This window comes from Giraffa tippelskirchi, chromosome 12, assembly GCF_054371585.1.
Source record: "Giraffa tippelskirchi isolate mGirTip1 chromosome 12, T2T-mGirTip1v1.2.pri, whole genome shotgun sequence".
Lineage (NCBI taxonomy): Eukaryota > Metazoa > Chordata > Mammalia > Artiodactyla > Giraffidae > Giraffa > Giraffa tippelskirchi.
Window position 1 is genome coordinate 26,603,339 of NC_137286.1, and position 15,583 is coordinate 26,618,921.

The 15,583-nt window shown below is 35.4% G+C and overlaps 2 protein-coding genes across 21 annotated transcripts in view; one reads left to right on the forward strand and one right to left on the reverse strand.

The window, feature by feature from the left end:
• The window catches only part of HECTD1 (HECT domain E3 ubiquitin protein ligase 1), a 74,045-nt gene that overhangs the window by 55,923 nt on the left and 2,539 nt on the right, over positions 1-15,583 (forward strand). For 13 of the 20 annotated variants that reach the window (XM_081548011.1, XM_081548012.1, XM_081548010.1 and 10 more), the window contains 14 exons: positions 28-150; positions 4,146-4,302; positions 6,934-7,156; positions 8,296-8,350; positions 8,581-8,763; positions 9,151-9,358; positions 9,443-9,528; positions 9,680-9,807; positions 11,160-11,361; positions 12,718-12,855; positions 13,115-13,722; positions 14,431-14,509; positions 14,598-14,691; positions 15,361-15,511. In XM_081548011.1, the coding sequence (XP_081404137.1) occupies positions 28-150; positions 4,146-4,302; positions 6,934-7,156; positions 8,296-8,350; positions 8,581-8,763; positions 9,151-9,358; positions 9,443-9,528; positions 9,680-9,807; positions 11,160-11,361; positions 12,718-12,855; positions 13,115-13,722; positions 14,431-14,509; positions 14,598-14,691; positions 15,361-15,511 (2,435 nt within the window). The remainder of the gene's footprint in view (positions 1-27; positions 151-4,145; positions 4,303-6,933; positions 7,157-8,295; positions 8,351-8,580; positions 8,764-9,150; positions 9,359-9,442; positions 9,529-9,679; positions 9,808-11,159; positions 11,362-12,717; positions 12,856-13,114; positions 13,723-14,430; positions 14,510-14,597; positions 14,692-15,360; positions 15,512-15,583) is intronic. The other 7 variants (XM_081548029.1, XM_081548016.1, XM_081548018.1 and 4 more) reach the window with 1 other exon arrangement.
• AP4S1 (adaptor related protein complex 4 subunit sigma 1) overlaps positions 11,415-15,583 on the reverse strand; it is a 49,957-nt gene continuing 45,788 nt past the window's right edge. The window contains exon 6 of the mRNA XM_081548067.1: positions 11,415-11,439. The gene's annotated coding sequence lies outside the window, so the exon portion shown is untranslated. The remainder of the gene's footprint in view (positions 11,440-15,583) is intronic.

The following is a 15,583-nucleotide window of genomic DNA, read 5'->3' on the forward strand; positions in this document are numbered from 1 at the left end:
CATGTCTCTTTCAATTTTCTGTATCAGATTCTGAGACGTCCGTCCCTACAGCGCCGAGCTGGCTCCCGCTCTGATGTAACACACCATGCTGTCACCTCACAGCTACCACAGGTCCCAGCTGGAGCGGGGAGCCGACCTATTGGGGAGCAGGTAATATCTTCATGTCTGCCTTCCTGCAGTGGAGTTTTTCCCTTTCACAGTAAAGCACTGACTGGCATGTCTAGGAAAATCTACAGAGAGGGCAGGGTGAGGGCAGGAAGCAACCAGAGTTAACAGAAGGAAACTTGCCCAACTACTTGGGTTCCATATACCAGTTAAAGTCCATGATTGCTCTGCCGTAATCCAGACAGGGTTTTCTTACTTGAAACATCCCCCTTGGCCTTTTCGTGGTACAAACATATATTAAAATCAGTTCAGTTCTGTTCAGTCTCTCAGTCGTGTCCGACTCTTTGCAACCCCATGGACTGCAGCATGCCAGGCCTCCCTGTCCATCACCAACTCCTGGAGCTTACTCAATCTCATGTCCATTGAGTTGGTGATGCCATCCAACCATCTCATCCCCTGCTGTCCCCTTCTTCTCTTGCCTTCAATCTTTCCTAGCATCAGAGTCTTTTCAAATGAGTCAGCTCTTCGCATCAGTTGGCCAAAGTATTGGAATTTCAGCTTCAGCATCATTCCTTCCAATGAACATTCAGGACTGATTTCCTTTAGGATGGACTAGTTGGATCTCCTTGCAGTCCAGGGGACTCTAAAGAGTCTTCTCCAACACCATAGTTCAAAGCATCAATTCTTCAGCACTCAGCTTTCTTTATACTCCAGCTCTCACATCCTGACTATTGAAAATACCATAGCCTTGACTAGACGGACCTTTGTTGGCAAAGTAATGTCTCTGCTTTTTAATATGCTGTCTAGTTGGTCATAACTTTTCTTCCAAGGAGTAAGCGTCTTTTTATTTCATGGCTGCAGTCACCATCTGCAGTGATTTTGGAGCCCCAAAAAATAAAGTCTGCCACTGTTTCCACTATTTCCCCATCTGTTTGCCATGAAGTGATGGGACCAGATGCCATGATCTTAGTTTTCTGAATGCTGGGTTTTAAGCCAACTTTTTTACTCTCCTCTTTCACTTTCAAGAGGCTCTTTAGTTCTTCTTCACTTTTTGCCATAAGGGTGGTGTCATCTACATATCTGAGGTTACTGATATTTCTTCCAGCAATTTTGATTCCAGCTTGTGGTTCATCCAGCCCAGTGTTTCTCATGATGTACTCTGCGTATAAGTTAAATAAGCAGGGTGACAATATACAGCCTTGACGTACTCCTTTTCCTATTTGGAAACAGTCTGTTGTTCCATATCCAGTTCTAACTGTTGCTTCCTGACCTACATACAGATTTCTCAGGCAGCAGGTCAGGTGGTCTGGTATCCCCATCTCTTTCAGAATTTTCCACAGTTTATTGTGATCCACACAGTCAAAGGCTTTGGCATAGTCAATAAAGCAGAAATAGATGTTTTTCTGGAATTCTGCTTTTTCCACGATCCAGCGGATGTTGGCAATTTGATCTCTGGTTCCTCTGCCTTTTCTAAAACCAGCTTGAACATCTGGAAGTTCACGGTTCACATATCGTTGAAACCTGGCCTGGAGAATTTTGAGCATTACTTTGGTAGCATGTGAGATCAGTGCAATTGTGTGGTAGTTTGAGCATTCTTTGGCATTGCCTTTCTTAGGGATTGGAATGAAAACTGGCCTTTTCCAGTCCTGTGGCCATTGCTGAGTTTTCCATATTGAGTACAGCACTTTCACAGCATCATCTTGTAGGATCTGAAATAGCTCAACTGGAATTCCATCACCTCCACTAGCTTTGTTCGTAGTGATACTTCCTAAGGCCCACTTGACTTCACATTCCAGGATGTCTGGCTCTAGGTGAGTGATCATAGCATCGTGATTATCTGGGTCGTGAAGATCTTTTTTGTACAGTTTTTCTGTGTATTCTTGCCACCTCTTCTTAATATCTTCTGCTTCTGTTAGGTCCATACCATTTCTGTCCTTTATTGAGCCCATCTTTGCATGAAATGTTCCCTTGATATCTCTAATTTTCTTGAAGAGATCTCTAGTCTTTCCCATTCTATTAGCTTTTGCCTTGCTTTATTCTGTACTCCAAGGCCAAATTTGCCTGTTACTCCAGGTGTTTCTTGACTTTCTACTTTGGCATTCCAGTCCCCTATAATGAAAAGGACATCTTTTTTGGGTGTTAATTCTACAAGGTCTTGTAGGTCTTCATAGAACTGTTCAACTTCAGCGTCTTCAGCATTACTGGTCGGGGCATAGACTTGGATTACCGTGATACTGAATGGTTTGCCTTGGAAATGAACAGAGATCATTCTGTCATTTTTGAGACTGCATCCAAGTACTGCATTTTGGACTCTTGTTGACTGTGATGGTTACTCCATTTCTTCTAAGGGATTCTAGCCCACAGTAGTAGATACAATGGTCATCTGAGTTAAATTCACCCATTCTAGTCCATCTTAGTTCGCTGATTCCTAGAATGTCAGTGTTCACTCTTGCCATCTCCTGTTTGACCACTTCCAATTTGCCTTGATTCATACACCTAACATTCCAGGTTCCTATGCAGTATTGCTCTTTACAGCATGGTTAATAGCTATTTTCTAAGATTTGTAGTTTTCACAGTAGAGTAATAGAAGTATTAGCCTATTAGCTAACATTTATTTATCTTTAATTATGTGCTAGGCACTACTTATGTATATTAACTAATTCAATGCTTTCAACAATCCTTTTAAGTTATTATTAGTCCCAGTTTTCAGATGAAGTGATTACTAAAGATCACATATAGAAGTTTTAGATCCCAGATAAAACTGGTTTCAGACCTATCAAATGTCAGTGATCTGCTGTAAAGGTTCATCTCAATTAAGTGTTATGAGGGGGCTAAATGTGTACCTTTAAGTATTTACATAATTATTGTTTAAAAATCATTATATCAGACATTTATAATATTTATAATTCATTGGGGGTTTTTTTGTTGATAAAATTAATAAAAGCGAAGAAGAGGAGAAAAATGTTCCTTAAAAAAGCTTTTATTATGGAATTTTTTAAACATGCTAGAGGTAGAAAGAATATTGCAGTGAATCCCCAAGAACTCATCATTTGACAAATCAACACTTTGTCAAACTTGTTTGAACTATTTGCCCCAAAGTAATTTAAATCAGCTTCAAGCGCTGTATCTGTTTTGTATGTAATTCGGTTTCATTTTTTTTTAAGCGTATTTAAAAATAATTACACATTCACAATGAGTTGCAGAGACTCAAAAGTCTTGTGTGCCCTTTGTCCAGTTTCTTCCAGTGGTTACATCTTACATAATTACAGTATCAAAACCAGGAAGTTGACCCAATGTGTGTGTATGGTTCTTTATCATTTTATCACATGTAAATTTGTGCAACCACCGGTAAAGCTGCTTTTTTTTTTTTTAAGAACATATTCATGTGTACTTTATTGTCAAAAGTGTTAATTTGGTCTGATTTACAAAAGCGTAAGCCTTCTTACAATTTCATTTGTCTTTTCCAGTAGTTTTGAGAACTTTAAAGAAGCAGCTGTTAAACACAATTCATAAAACCTCTGTTTATAAACATTTTCTCCAAAACCTACTTACTTTTGATAAATCATTAAGAAATGTGTATATATCTATACATGTTTGTGTTGTCTCATTTTGTGCTTAAGAAATATGGCTGAATAGGGACATAATCGGAGAAGGCAATGGCACCCCACGCCAGTACTCTTGCCTGGAGAATCCCATGGATGGAGGAGCCTGGCAGGCTACAGTCCATGGGGTCGCTAAGAGTCAGACATGACTGAGTGACTTCGCTTTCACTTTTCCCTTTCATGCACTGGAGAAGGCAGTGGCAACCCACTCCAGTGTTCTTGCCTGGAGGATCCCAGGGACGGGGGAGCCTGGTGGGCTGCCGTCTGTGGGGTCGCACAGAGTCGGACACGACTGAAGCGACTTAGCAGCAGAAGGGACATAATATACCTATAGAGAGAAGTACCCAACATATACCTTGTTTTATAGATAGCATACCATTGTTGCAATAATGAAGAGTTTTATAATGTTTATCTGTACGTGGAATTTTATTTTAACAGGAAGAGGAAGAGTACGAAACTAAAGGGGGACGCCGGAGAACATGGGATGATGATTACGTCCTCAAGCGGCAGTTCTCAGCTTTGGTTCCTGCTTTTGATCCTAGACCGGGTCGAACTAACGTCCAGCAGACAACTGATCTAGAAATTCCACCCCCAGGTATAAGATATTTTATCTTTTGTGATTTAATTTTAATAGATTCCAGATTAAGTAGTAAGTACTACATAGTTTAAAAAGTAAGATACTACTTGTATATGCAGATTGTAAATAACAGGTTTCAGGAAAAACTATATATCAGCCACAAATCCTTAAAAAATACAGCTTTTTTTTTTAAAGGAACAAAATACAGTATTTTATTTTATTTTTTCAGTTTTTATTGGAACATAATTGCTTTTCAGTGTTGTGTTAGTTTCTGCTGTACAGCAAAGTGAATCAGCTACACATATACATATGTTCTCTCTTTTTGGATTTCCTTCCCATTTAGAGCACCACATAGTGTTGAATATATTTATTTTTTATAGGGGTATAGTTGCTTTACAATGTTGTGTTATTTTCTGTTGTATTGGAAAGTGATTCAGTTATACATACGTGTATTCTTTTTTATATTCTTTGCATTATGACTAACTGCAGGATATTGAATATAGTTCCCTGTGCTATGCAGTAGGATCTTGTTTATTTTATATATAGCAGTTTTATCTGCTAATCCCAATCTCCTAATTTATCCCTTCCCCACTGCCTTTCCTGTTTGATAATTATAAGTTTGTTTTCTGTATCTGTGAATCTGTTTCTGTTTCATAAATAAGTTAATTTGTATCATATTTTAGGTTACATATTTAAGTGATATCATATGGTATTTGTCTTTCTCTAACATACTTTACTTAGTATGTTCATATCTAGGCTTGTCCATGTTGCTGTAAATGGTGTTATTTAATTCTTTTATATTGATATAAAATATATTTATTAATAAATAATATTGATTTATTAATAATTTTATGTATTTAATGCTAGTTCTGTATATACACACCACCTCTTCTTTATCCATTCATCTGTTGTTAGACATTTGGGTTGCTTCCATGTCTTGACTATTAAATTACAGTATTTTGAAAATACACTGTTTTACATTTGTGTAAGTTTTAAAGTAAAGGCCTCATTTAAAGGTAGATAGTTTGTATTCTGTTTTCTACTAGATTGAAATTGTTAAACATTACTCCCATTCAGCTTTTCTTTGCAAAGCAATATAGTGGTTTTAGTTATGGCCTCTGGAGTCAGTCAGCCTGAGTGGTAGCTCTTAGAACTCGATTTTGGATGTGCTAGGCACACTAATGGCCCCATGCACTCCACTGCCCTCCCGCCTCCGCCCCGAAAGCTGTATAGGTCCTAACCTCTATAATCTGTGAATATGTCACCTTAACATTAGAAAAGACTTTGGAGATGTGATTAAGAATCTTGAGATGGGGAAATTATCCTGATTTTCGGATGAGCCCAACATAATCACAAGTGTCCTCATAGGAGAGAGACAGGAGGGTCAAAGTCAGAAAGCAGCAATCATAGTGTTGAGGGGCCATGAGCCAAGGAAAATGGGAAGCCTCTGGATGCTAAAAAAAAGCAAGGAAATGGATTCTTCCCTGGAGAAACAAAGTCTTGCCAGCCCATTTTAGATTTTCTTACCTCTAGAATTATAAGATAATACATTTGTGTTGTTTTAAACCACTCAGTTTGTGGTCATTTGTTACAGCAGCAATAGGAAACTAACATACTGGGCAAATCCCTACCCTGTGCAAGCCTGACTTTCCTCATCTGTTATATGGGGAAAATAGTAGTCCTTGTTTGACCATGTAGTTAAAAGGATTAAATGAGGTAAAATATAGAAAGTGCCTAGCATGGTACCTGATGTGTGTCTCAATAAATGTCAGCTATTGCAATCAATACATTATCCTTCAAGAAGACTTAAATGTTAGTGTGGAATGTACTTTTTACTTGATAGAAAGATACTTATGTTAAATATGAACCTAAGTACACTTTATAGTATAATGTGTGGTATATGATGTAGCATAATGGTGAGAAAGAGTATGAATAAAGATGTCTCAAATAGGAAAATCTATTCTAGGGAGTACAAATAGGTACAGATTTTCGATAGAGCTCTTTAGCAATGTATTTCATATTTTTACTGCTACAAATTGGTATCATAGAAGTATTCACTGTATACACAGATGATTACAGAAGTATTTTTAAAAACTTGGAAATGACCTTCATTATGTTTTGAGAATGGAATTGTTTCAGTTAAAGTCCAATGGAATGTCATGCAATGAATTAAATAATACCTTATAACACTATCATGATAGGAGGAAAAGATTCCTGAAATTATGAACCTAATTGTCTTTGTGTGTATGTACTTCATAATACACTCATTCAGTATCCATAAAAAGTTGACAAGTCTTTAACTGAGCATGTGATTTTCTCTGGATGTAAGATTATTAATAATTTTAGAGTTTTCTCATTTATAAAAATAAAATTTTCTGAAATACTCATATAGTTGTCATGTATATCGTAATAAAAACAAGAGATTCATATCATATGCATAAATTCTACTCTAGTACCCTTTAAGTAACATAGGTATATTCTTCTCATTAAAAAAAAAAAAAAAAATGAAACCAAGAGAATCTTAAGTAGCTAATCTCTTTAACTTATTTATGTCGAAAGGCTTAGATTTCATGTGACCTGTCTCCTGATGGCACAGCACTCTTTCTGGATTGCTTGTTTTAATGTTTTTCACATCTTCTGTATTTTTAGGAACACCTCATTCAGAGCTTTTGGAAGAAGTGGAATGTACTCCATCACCTCGATTAGCCCTCACTTTAAAAGTAACAGGTCTTGGAACAACTCGTGAAGTTGAATTACCGCTCACTAATTTCAGATCAACCATCTTTTACTATGTACAGAAATTGCTTCAGTTGTCATGTAACGGCAATGTGAAATCAGATAAACTTAGGCGTATTTGGGAGCCAACATACACGTAAGAAATTTTAACTTAATATTTTAAGTAGATATTTTCATAGTATCTAAGCCAAGTATTGTATTTTCTATATTTTGTATCATAAGAACAGAAAAGATTAAGATCCCTCAGTTTATAGGAATAGATAAGAACATTTCTGACTCCTGATATATAAAGGTTAAAGCTTACAACTGGAAGGACTGATTCCTTATGTGATGATTGTTGAACTCTTTGACTGAGATTGTGTATGAAATAGTAAATATTTTCTATATTTGTTTGGGGTCTCTTAGTTAAGCATACCTCTCTTTGTTCATTCATTTATCTGTTCAACAAATAATTGTCAATGGCCTTGGGCAAAATTTATATAACATTTTAGTACTTTGTTTTCTAATCTATAAAATGAGAGTAGTTGTGAGGAATCCATAAATTAATATATATAAAGTAGACTCAATACTATCTGGGATGTAGAGGGTGCTCAGTAAGTATTACCTATCATAATATTTATTATGTAGTAATATAAATTTATACAGTTTAATATTTTAACTATTATAGTCATCCTGTGTGACTTTATTTTTCTTAGTTTCTATATCTGATGTTCTGTTAACATCATTGATAATCTTATATAATGCTCAGTAAAGTAATTAGGTCTTTTTGAGACAGAACAAAAGGTCATCATGGCATACTCTTCCTTCAGTTTTAATTGGAATAATTAAAGTTGAAAATTTGATCTCAACTACTTTACATGAGCATAAGGGCTCTTGGTCCTTCTTACTCTTATCCATCTACATACAAACACATCTCATTTTTATAACAATATGTGAAAACTATAATATAAGATACAGCATATTCATTTCATTAAAAGTTCCAGGTTTAGGTTTGATATATGTTTTCTTCTCAATAATGCTAAATTTATAACAACTTTTTCAAGAATATGATTTCTGCTACTTTTCCCGGTTTAACAGATTAATATTTTTTCTTAATATGCTTGATCTTAGTCAAAAGGCAGAGAAGTGATACATTTTTTTCTTAATAAATTCTCCAAGTTCAGTGTTTAAGCATATAGTGACCTCATCATATGTTTTTAAAGAATTGAAGCCTTGTTGGAAATAACACAAATCATTTGATTTATGAATTAACTTGAATAATATCTTCATGTTTAGAATTATGTACAGAGAAATGAAGGATTCTGACAAAGAAAAGGAAAATGGAAAAGTGGTAAGTATTTTTAGGAAATGAATCTTTATTCTTGGCTACTTAGTAAAAGAAAAAGAAAAGCAAAGAAAAACTAACACTGTTTCAGTTGAATAATTGAGGGAGAAATCAGCAACATGGGATTCTTCAGATTAGCTTAAATGCATGATCTTGAAGCCACCTTATGAAATGCATGTGAAATAGCGTAGACTTTATAATCAGGAAAGGCCAACATTTGGTTTTTCCTATTGTAGGGTTGTTGGTCTATAGAGCATGTGGAACAGTACCTTGGCACTGATGAATTACCAAAGAATGACTTGATAACCTACCTGCAGAAGAATGCAGACGCCGCTTTCCTGCGCCACTGGAAATTAACTGGCACTAATAAAAGTATTAGGAAAAACAGAAATTGTTCTCAGCTCATAGCTGCATATAAGGTATATATTGGCATCAAGACACTGTTTTGATTGGGAATGGCTTTGTGCTTTGTTTGCAGCTTTTTAAGTATTCTTGCAGAAGAGCAGTTCATTGGGACATACTAAAAATGAGGTTGAATTAACATTGTTAATTGCCAATGCTAAAATTTCAAATATGGTTTGTAGCATTGGATCTAAATACATAGTTTTAACTGTGGCTTTCAGTAGTTATATTTTGAGAATTTCATTGGTTTAGAACACATTAAGCCTTGACTTGGGAGATACTGTTTTTATTTTAAAAGAAGACATTTTTTTTTAAAGAATTTGAGTTTTTTCACATTAATACTAATAGGATGATATATTGTTTTTCTTGAAAATTATTAATGGCTGGTTTTCCTGTTTCTATAGGATTTTTGTGAGCATGGAACAAAGTCTGGGTTAAACCAGGGGGCCATTTCTACTCTTCAAAGTAGTGATATTCTTAATTTGACAAAAGAACAACCTCAGGCCAAAGCAGGCAATGGGCAGAATTCATGTGGCGTGGAAGACGTCCTTCAGCTCCTGCGTATTCTGTATATAGTTGCAAGTGACCCTTACTCAAGAATATCCCAGGAAGGTCTGTAAGAATCCTTGTTTCATTTCTGTGGCATTTAAACAAATAAGTCAGTTTATATTTTTATTAATTATATTACTTTTACAGAAGGTGATGAGCAGCCTCAGTTTACTTTTCCACCAGATGAATTCACTAGCAAAAAAATCACAACAAAAATTTTGCAGCAAATTGAGGTAATAAAACCAGTAGTTGAACTCTTGAATCTGTTGGACTTTCAAAGTATTGCCTCGCCTTCCTTTTCTTCCTCCCTCCATTTCTCCTGTTAAGAACCGACTCCCTTTTTTCTTTTTTAATAATAGGACTTTGTTATTTGTTAATTTGCAGGAACCACTGGCACTGGCAAGTGGAGCTCTGCCAGACTGGTGTGAACAGTTAACCAGCAAGTGCCCTTTTCTAATACCGTTTGAAACTAGACAGCTTTATTTCACATGTACAGCATTTGGTGCATCAAGGTAGGAAGTGTGTCTTTTTATATTTTTGGAATAAATGTCTTTTTTAGTGTCTTATATAAGCTTAAAATGTACTTATACTTTATATCAAGACTGATGCAGAGAATATATTGGTTTCTTGTAAAGAGTTGTCAATATTTGGGAATTCCCTGATGGTCCAATGGTTTGGACTCCATGCTTTCACTGCCAAGGGTGAAGGTTCAGTTCCTGGTGGGGGGAACTATATATTTTAAGCTGTGTGGCATGGCCTAATTAAAAAAAAAAAAGAGTTGGCAACATTTAAACATTTTTTGGTTTCCGGTTGGATATAAGCACTCTTAGAACAGTGTGGATTTAAGTACTGTGTTTTCCATCAACTAGCATTTATTGTACAGTTTTTAAGTAGTTTACATAAATTTTTAGTTGCTGAAATTCCCAAGAATATAAAATTTAATGCTTGAAAATAGCTTTGACATAACATTAAAATATACCTTTTGGCCATTATTTTTCTCTTGCTACCATATAACATACTATAAATTTTACTTTTTGTTATTCTGTCTCCTTCATTAGATGAAAGTTTCATGAGGGCAGGAATGTCTGGCAGTTTTGTTCACTGCTATCATTGTATTATATAGCACACTGTAGTTGCTCTGTAAATATTTGTTGAATGATTGAATACTCAGAGTAATTTCAAAGTAGATGTAAAAAAGTTATAATTTAAATGGATCTGCCTGTTTCCCTAATAAGTTATATTTGTTGTACCATTTTATATCCTTTACCAAGCATTTGTACGCATAACAGTATAGGCAGTAAAGAACACTGAATGCTAACCATTAGACCACCAGGGAACTCTCTGATTTTTATAAGTGAGGAAATTGATTCTCAAAGTATATAGCTGATTGGTCTCGGGTACCCAAAAAGTTATAGCACATATCATAGATCTTTCATCGTTTTATTCTTAGTTCAGGAGTCTTTCTTTCTTCCTAGATGGGTTAGCTCTGCATTGTTACAAAGAAAATGTTTCAAACTCACAATACTGTTTCAGTTATTTAATAAAGATAGCTTAACCATTTTTTACATTCTCTGATTTAGGAAATGTTTTTTTATATTATTAGGTATTATGAATTTGTCAGTATTTTTATGTGTTGTGTGGGATTGGACCACAGACCTTTATTTTGATCTCTTAATCGCTAAAATAAAAAGGGAAAATACAGACTCAGTATTTTCTCAATTTGTTTAAGGAAATAAAAAAAAAGATTAGTGTTATTTGATCACCTGATAAAATACTATTTTTAAAATTTCCTTAAATCTTTTGTGTAGTAGTACAATCAACTGTTGCTGTAGGCTACAGCTACAGAGATGTTTTTCTATTTCAGAGCAATTGTGTGGCTACAAAACCGACGTGAGGCCACTGTGGAAAGAACGAGGACCACAAGTAGTGTGAGGCGAGATGATCCCGGAGAGTTTCGTGTTGGTCGTCTCAAGCATGAAAGAGTAAAAGTTCCACGTGGTGAATCACTGATGGAGTGGGCTGAGAATGTCATGCAAATACACGCAGATCGGAAATCAGTTCTTGAGGTACCACTGCATAAATTTCTTTTAGTGTGAAGGAATGACAACTAGAGAGTCAATCTCTATTCTTCCACCGCATAGAAACTACATTAGGAAAAAAACTGCATCAGATAGAAGTGTAGAGGGATTTTTTTCCCCTGCCTTCTGGGCAAAGGCCTTCTCCTCTGGCAGGGCATCTTTCATGAGAGGGTGTCAGCTCACCTCCTCAGGGTCAGGATCTCATGGCTTAATGAGCAGCAGAGAATATCTTCACTCACGAAGTGGGAGAGTGCTTGGTCTGTTTGAAGGACACTGCTCATTTCTTAGCAAAGCCTGAACCAAGTAATCATATTCCACAAAGGATTCTGATACTCCAAATTTTACCTTTATATTAAGCTGTGCCACAAGATACCTGCTTTTTTGGAGCACATGTGTTTTGTAGTGTTGTTTAACTTAAATTGTGCTTGGTATTGTATCATGGGTTTTTATTTCAGTATTGAGAAATTTTATAGCAATTGGCAGTAGGGAATTCAGTATATTTACCGCAGAGATGTTATTGTGGGCATTGTTGATTATATTCCTTATATATGAGAGACAAAGAAATACCTCTCCTGTCACAGATGTCAGTCACCTGATTTGTTTATTTTTTGGATCACAGACTGTGGTAAATATGATACATGTCTAGAAAATTTACAAGGCTTATTGCTTTCACTTTAAAATTTCTGTGCCTGGGAATTCCTTGGCAGTCCAGTGGTTAGGGCTCCACACTTCCATTGCAGGGGACACCGGTTCAATCGCCACGCAGCTCAGTCAAAAAGAAGAATTTCTGTGCCTTCATCTGTTCTTTTACCCATATATTCCTCTAACACAGATAATTCTTAATTATTATTTTACTATGTACTGTACATTTTTATAAGCTGCCTCAAATTTTTGGAATACATGGACTATGTATAAAAATCCTTAAAGTGATTGCTGGAAGTCAGAAATAAGTGAAAGAGTTTAGGTTTTAGTGTCAAATAGACACACAAACACACAGATCTGTATACCATCATTTCCCTCAAGCAAATGATATAACCTCTTCATCTAAAATTTGGTTTGCTTTGATGTGAAAAGGAGATGATAGTTTATTTTGTAGGTCTGTTGTAAGAAGTAAATCGATGTACGAACAATGCTAACCACAGTGTTTGAATATGGAATAGTGTACAACAAATCAAATTTCTCTTAGGAAAACTAAACTAAAAACTGTTGTGTGGCTTATACTACTGCTATTTAAAAAAAAAAAAACTTATTACAGTAGGACTGGATTTTGGCAAGAATGGGATCATTACGGAAATGATTTTTTTAAAGCTTACTTTCCCTCGTAATTTATTTGTTCATGTTTAGGTTGAATTTTTAGGAGAAGAAGGAACTGGTTTGGGGCCCACGTTAGAGTTCTATGCTCTGGTAGCAGCAGAATTCCAGAGAACTGACTTGGGAGCTTGGCTTTGTGATGACAACTTTCCAGATGATGAATCTCGTCATGTAAGATTTATTTCCTATTTCATGATTTGATTTGCAATTAAGCTTTTAGAAGGTTAAAAATCGGATATGTTTTCAGAACATAAGCCAGGTTTTCTGACTCTGCTTTTATTAGTGAATAACCTTGATATTATTAAAAGATAAAATTTAGTCAAAACATATTTAATAAAGTGTGTTTATAGATACTATCTAGTGCAGTTAAGATGTTTTATGTTTATGGGTCTTTTGATTTTATTTGCATTTCTCCTTCTAAAAAAATCAGGTCGATCTTGGAGGTGGATTGAAACCTCCTGGATACTACGTGCAGAGATCATGTGGACTGTTTACGGCTCCATTTCCACAAGACAGTGATGAGCTTGAAAGGATCACAAAACTCTTTCATTTCCTAGGAATTTTCTTGGCCAAATGCATTCAAGACAATAGACTTGTGGACTTACCTATTTCCAAACCTTTCTTTAAACTTATGTGTATGGGGGACATTAAAAGTAATATGAGCAAACTGATTTATGAGTCTCGAGGTGACAGAGACTTACACTGCACTGAAAGTCAATCTGAAGCCTCTACAGAAGAAGGGCATGACTCACTCTCAGTAGGAAGCTTTGAGGAGGATTCAAAATCAGAATTCATTCTAGATCCCCCCAAACCAAAACCGCCAGCTTGGTTTAATGGAATTTTAACTTGGGAAGACTTTGAACTAGTAAACCCACACAGAGCCAGATTTTTAAAAGAAATTAAAGACCTTGCCATCAAGAGGCGCCAGATTTTAAGCAACAAAAGTCTTTCTGAAGACGAGAAGAACACAAAATTACAAGAACTAGTGCTGAAGAATCCATCAGGTTCGGGGCCTCCACTTAGCATAGAGGATTTAGGGTAAGCTTTATATATATATTAATTCACTTATATATATATATACATACTTCAGCCTAATGGATGAGTAAGGTCTAAAGCTTTTGTTCCTTTGTCTTCAGTAATTTGCAATAAGCCTGGTCCCCAGTGGCTGCATTAACTAACTCGATACTGCAGATTTTTCATAAGATTCTATTAATTTGTATCCATGTAATTATTATATCCTTGTTATGTTTAACTGTGATTTTGGATTGATTGCAAGGTTTTGCTTTCCTTTTTTCCTTCCTTCTTTTGATAATATTGAGTAGTTATCTTTAATATATTCAAGGTTTGATTTGAGGTGAGAATAACAACAGAGCATTAGTAACTTAAGTAAAGCAACAGTTTCCGGTTTTAAAAAAAAATCTTATAAATATGTTGCTGCCATAATTCATTGCAGAAATCTTTAGTTCATTAATTTTGTACCATAAGGAGGAAGTGAAACATGGAAACATGAAAGGTGATGCTTCATGCGACCTCTGCAAAACCAGGTTTGGTAACAGTTGTCCAGATAGTTTTCTGGCACAGGGGTTTGCATTTTAAAAGGCTCCATATTTAACATCTAATCTGGTAGAGAGATTTTGTTACTGTTGAGTGTAGGGAAGGGTTCATGGTTTTGGCAGCAGTGTTTTAAAATTAAACACCAGTGTTAGTTGAATGTTAATCTAATTCTTTTTTTTTCTGCCCTCCCAGTTTAAATTTCCAGTTTTGCCCTTCCTCAAGAATATATGGTTTTACAGCTGTGGATCTCAAGCCAAGTGGTGAAGATGAGGTACAAATGTTGCTTTTAATAATTCAGAAAAATCCTCTTAAAATATTCCTAGATATTAACAATTACCTTGACAAATTTTCCTTTGCAGATGATAACAATGGATAATGCAGAAGAATATGTGGATTTGATGTTTGACTTTTGCATGCATACGGGTATTCAGAAACAGATGGAAGCCTTCAGAGGTAATTTTTAAGGATCTTTAGCTTAATTCCTCTCCTTTTACTTTGAGACACTTCTATACTCAAAAATTAGACTATGCTAGTAATCTCTAGATTTGTCATCTGTAGTTTTTTGTCTTCCCAACAGTTAGATCCTACAGGGTACCCAGAACAGATTGAAACATTTCAAGCTGTAGCATACCCTAAGCTTGCTCTTCCTGAGTAATGAGGGACCTACTTTGGCTTCTATTTTTTCATTTGTAAGTGGATATAAAGTTGCATACATGATCAAGATGAATTAAACCATGTTAGAACCTAAAGTCTTCAGGTAAAGAGTGAGGCAAAATATATTGAACTGTTTATCACTTACTAGTTTTAAAATGAGAACTTAGCTTTGGCTGGCTGGTATAACATTAAGAACTGGTTGGGAAATTATCAGAATTTGGCTACTGACCATAGTGTCTGAATATTCTCTCTATATATACATCTGTGATACTAAGCAAAAATTTCTGTACTTAAAACCCTAGCACAGTTTTTATTTCAAGCTACTTTAATTTTTATTTGCTTTTTCAAATATTTATATTTATGTTCTGTCCATTTAGTTGAGTATTTTGATTTGAAATTTGTGATTTTGAAATTGTAACTTGGAAACTCAGTTATGTTTTTTGTTTTTTTGCTGTGTGTAAAATGTAGATGGGTTTAATAAAGTTTTTCCAATGGAGAAATTAAGTTCCTTCAGCCATGAAGAGGTCCAAATGATTCTTTGTGGAAATCAGTCGCCATCCTGGGCAGCAGAGGATATTATTAATTATACTGAACCTAAGTTGGGTTATACACGTGACAGGTATGTGTTGGTTATTTTCTAGGATAAACAAATTGTTTATTTTAGAATGGCAGGTTCTCTAAATGACTCAGT